Raw genomic sequence first — 3,549 nt, 5'->3', positions numbered from 1 at the left:
GAAGAAGAAGAAGAAGAAGAAGAAGAAGAAGAAGAAGAAGAAGAAGAAGAAGAAAAGAAAAAAGAAGTAAATAATGAAGGAAGATGATGAATAATTTTCTTGGAATGTTATCACACATGATATATTATATTTCTAAATTTTCGCATTATAATATATGTTACATCAGTATTTTTCTTAAAAAGTGTACTAGGAGAATGATATTATATGGTCTTATATGTATCAATAATGTAATTTTATCATCAAAGCATTCTTGAAACTTGAATATATATATACGCACACACACACACACACACATATACACACACTATTAAGTGTGTAATATTTCCCTAAGAAAATAATAAAATATAAATGTAATATTATTACAATAAAGATTAAAAAATAATTGAAGAAATAATTTGAAGAAATATACAAAATCATGTATTTGCTATGTTATCTTAAAAAGATATCTTCTTTATCGAATATACTCACGCATCGCATTGAGAGTATACTATTTTATACGTTGATGACGCCACGTGTTCAGTTCACTGACGAGATACTATTAGGCCGGAATCTATAGTCTGTTCTTAATTTTTAATTTCTCAAAACAATCTCAAGCAATGGCTTAAAATTGCTAATACAGTTTTCGTGATTGGTTTATGTAAAGAGTAAAGAGAAACAGGAGGGAATGTTTGATTTTAAACAAGGGAACGGAAGTGACTATATATACTAGTATAAAAAGTGGAAATTAGTATTTTATGATTTATTAATTTTATATTCATATATGTACGTTCAAAACAATTATAATAATATTCTATTTTTCAAAACTGTGATTTTAATGTGATTTTAGTGTTATCATTCGAGTTTGATTATCAATAGAGATGATAACTGCAGAGCAAAAATTGTAAATTTTCGGCAATACATAAGATATTATAATGTTAAAAGTATGCGTACTTATTTATACAACGGTCATTTCTACAATAAAAAAATTATGAATTTAGTAGTGTTATCGATTATATATTTATGTTTAATAATCGCAAATTTTTATTGATTGTCGATAATGTCATCATTCTTCAATTATCCCCGGGCTCACGTGGCTCCATTGTTATAGTCACGAAAATTTGCTTAAGACCGACTGTGGACCATCTTTAATAGTATCTCGTCCATGGCAGCTTGTACTTCTAACTATTTTAACCTCTTACATAGTGTTGTCCATTATTATATGAGCAGAAATTTTATTGCAAGATAAAATGACTAAAGAAGCTAGTGAAATTAATTGTATATTACGACCAATAAATTGCGAAATTAATTTATTATCAAGATCTGATGGTTCTACAATGTTTATGCAAGGTATATATAATAAACATTATGAATAATATTAATTGTTAATACAATATTTCAATTATTCTCTTACGCATATAGGTGACACCACAATTATCGCGGGTGTAAATGGACCCTTGGAAGCAAAAAGCCAAAAAATGGCATATGACAGAGTTTCTATTGAAGTTACATATACACCTCTTAAAGGACCAGCGAGTAAGTTTGTCAAAATTGAAATGGTTATGAACTGTTATGTTTCAGCATTGTTTTGGATCTAATAATTGTTTATCAACTATTTTAGAAGTGGATGACAGATTAATTGAAACATATATAAAAGAGACATGTGAATCGGCTATATTAGTTTCATTTCATCCCAATACTATGGTATGCATTAACCTACAAGAGATGCAAGATTCTGGTGGGGTAAGAGTTTTCTGCATCATTAAAAATAAATCTTGTAAATAAAAATTAAATTCTAAGCAAAAAAAAAAACAATTTCAGTTACTAGCTTGTGCTATTAATGCATCATGTTTGGCATTAATTAATTCAGGACTTTCCATGAGATTTACCGTTGCAGCTATCAATTGCATGATAGAAAAAGAAACAGGGGAAATAATCATGGATCCTGACAGCTCACAATTAAAAGTATTTAAATAATAAGAAATAATGAGATAAGTATTTTTTCTTAAGAAATATTTTATTCTTAGTATAATTAACTTATTTACAGGATGCAAGAGCAGAATTTACGTATGCATTTGACAGTATTAACAAAGATATTGTATGCTGTCATAGCATCGGCCGATTTTCTCAAAACGAATTCTTGGCTTCTATGGATAAGTGCAGACATGTCAGTAAATGTGTGTTTGATTATTATAGGGAAGTAACGAAAAAGTATACAAATATAATATAACATTATAATATTTTGTTTTCAAATAAATGTTCTTTTTTTTACCCTCTTTTGAATCAATAACATCTTAAATATGCATATTAATTTATTAAAAATAATTATTTTATTAGCCATGGGTAAATTTGTATTCTTGAGATGCTGTGAGCTCGAAGAAAATTAAAAGATATTATCAACCTTAATATATATTCAATATAAATTTTTTAATTGCGAATATTTATTCAAATGCATAACTTGAAATATAAGTTATACCTATATTTGAACAATTTATAATGCATGGAATATTTGTTGAACTATCTACACGTGTATGTTTACATTAACGTATTATTGTGTGGATGGAGTAAAATATAATACATCCCTATCAATTATAAATAAGAATGTATTATCGGTTTATTTAATATTTTAATGCCTAAATTTCATATTTATATTGTTTAATTATAAAAAGAAATTAAGTTTTCATTTATTATACCGTTCGTAGTTAAAAAAGGAAATACATATTTCTTCTTTTAGCTTCTATCGATCATGAACTTGCGTTTCAGTTTCTAGATGTTTCCGAAAGAGGATGCAATATACTTCCTGATTCCTACTGCCCTCTGGTGTATCATATGTACACTCTTTCCTTTTTATCATTGAAATATACCGAAACTCGTAATGTTCATTCATATTTGTAGTATTAAGTTTCAAATTTTATTAAATGTTTCTAGCGACAACAAAAAAAATGTATTTCAGAGTAAAATATTATATTTTTAAAAGCTTGTGCTAATAGAATCTATTGTAGATGATTTTATTAAGAAAGTTATAAAATACACTCTGTGTATATAACTCATAATGAAAATATTAACATTTTAAAGCAATAAATTTAGGAAGAAAATATATATGTTACAGACAAAAGTTAAATAATATTTAATTAACGTTTATTATAAATGATTGATTAATATTTATAAATTATATATACATATACATATATACGTATAAAACTAATAAATTACTTTTTCTTCTAGAGAAAAATCTCTATATTTTGTATTATGCATGTAACATTTTTAGTGTATTTATTTTGATAATTATCATTTTTTATAATCGTTGAAATATATTACTAATGATATTTAATTATAAGTATATAATTGACACAAAACAACTTAATTTAACTCTTAAGAGGTGTAGAGTAACATATAGCCAATAGAATAATATAAATAGCCATAGAAGCTATTCTTCCCTTGCCCTCCCCTTCTCTCTCTCTCTCTCTCTCTCTCCCCCTTCCCCTTCTCTCTCTCTCCCTCTCTCTTTTTTTTTTCATTTCATATAAAACATTAAAAAGAAACATTTAGTTGTATGTAAAAGTAATCGTAAAC

The 3,549-nt window shown here is 26.4% G+C and overlaps 2 protein-coding genes across 2 annotated transcripts in view; both read left to right on the top strand.

The window, feature by feature from the left end:
- Positions 1 to 855, top strand: part of LOC108750420 (radial spoke head protein 6 homolog A) — a 6,134-nt gene extending 5,279 nt beyond the window's left edge. Inside the window, 1 exon segment of the mRNA XM_018489837.1 lies at positions 827 to 855. Coding sequence (XP_018345339.1) covers positions 827 to 855 — 29 coding nt within the window.
- Positions 856 to 1,142: 287 nt separating this feature from the next.
- LOC108750531 (exosome complex component RRP46) lies at positions 1,143 to 2,206 on the top strand. The gene is made up of 5 exons (XM_018490016.1): positions 1,143 to 1,326; positions 1,399 to 1,512; positions 1,598 to 1,719; positions 1,798 to 1,941; positions 2,024 to 2,206. The coding sequence occupies exons 1-5, from the start codon at positions 1,227 to 1,229 to the stop codon at positions 2,204 to 2,206; spliced, it is 663 nt and encodes a 220-aa protein (XP_018345518.1). The 5' UTR covers positions 1,143 to 1,226.
- The last annotated feature ends 1,343 nt before the right edge of the window (positions 2,207 to 3,549 follow it).

Source organism: Trachymyrmex septentrionalis, unplaced genomic scaffold (assembly GCF_001594115.1).
Source record: "Trachymyrmex septentrionalis isolate Tsep2-gDNA-1 unplaced genomic scaffold, Tsep1.0 scaffold37, whole genome shotgun sequence".
In the NCBI taxonomy this organism is placed as follows: domain Eukaryota; kingdom Metazoa; phylum Arthropoda; class Insecta; order Hymenoptera; family Formicidae; genus Trachymyrmex; species Trachymyrmex septentrionalis.
Note: the sequence above shows the minus strand (reverse complement) of the source record. Positions and strands in the feature narration are given on the sequence as shown.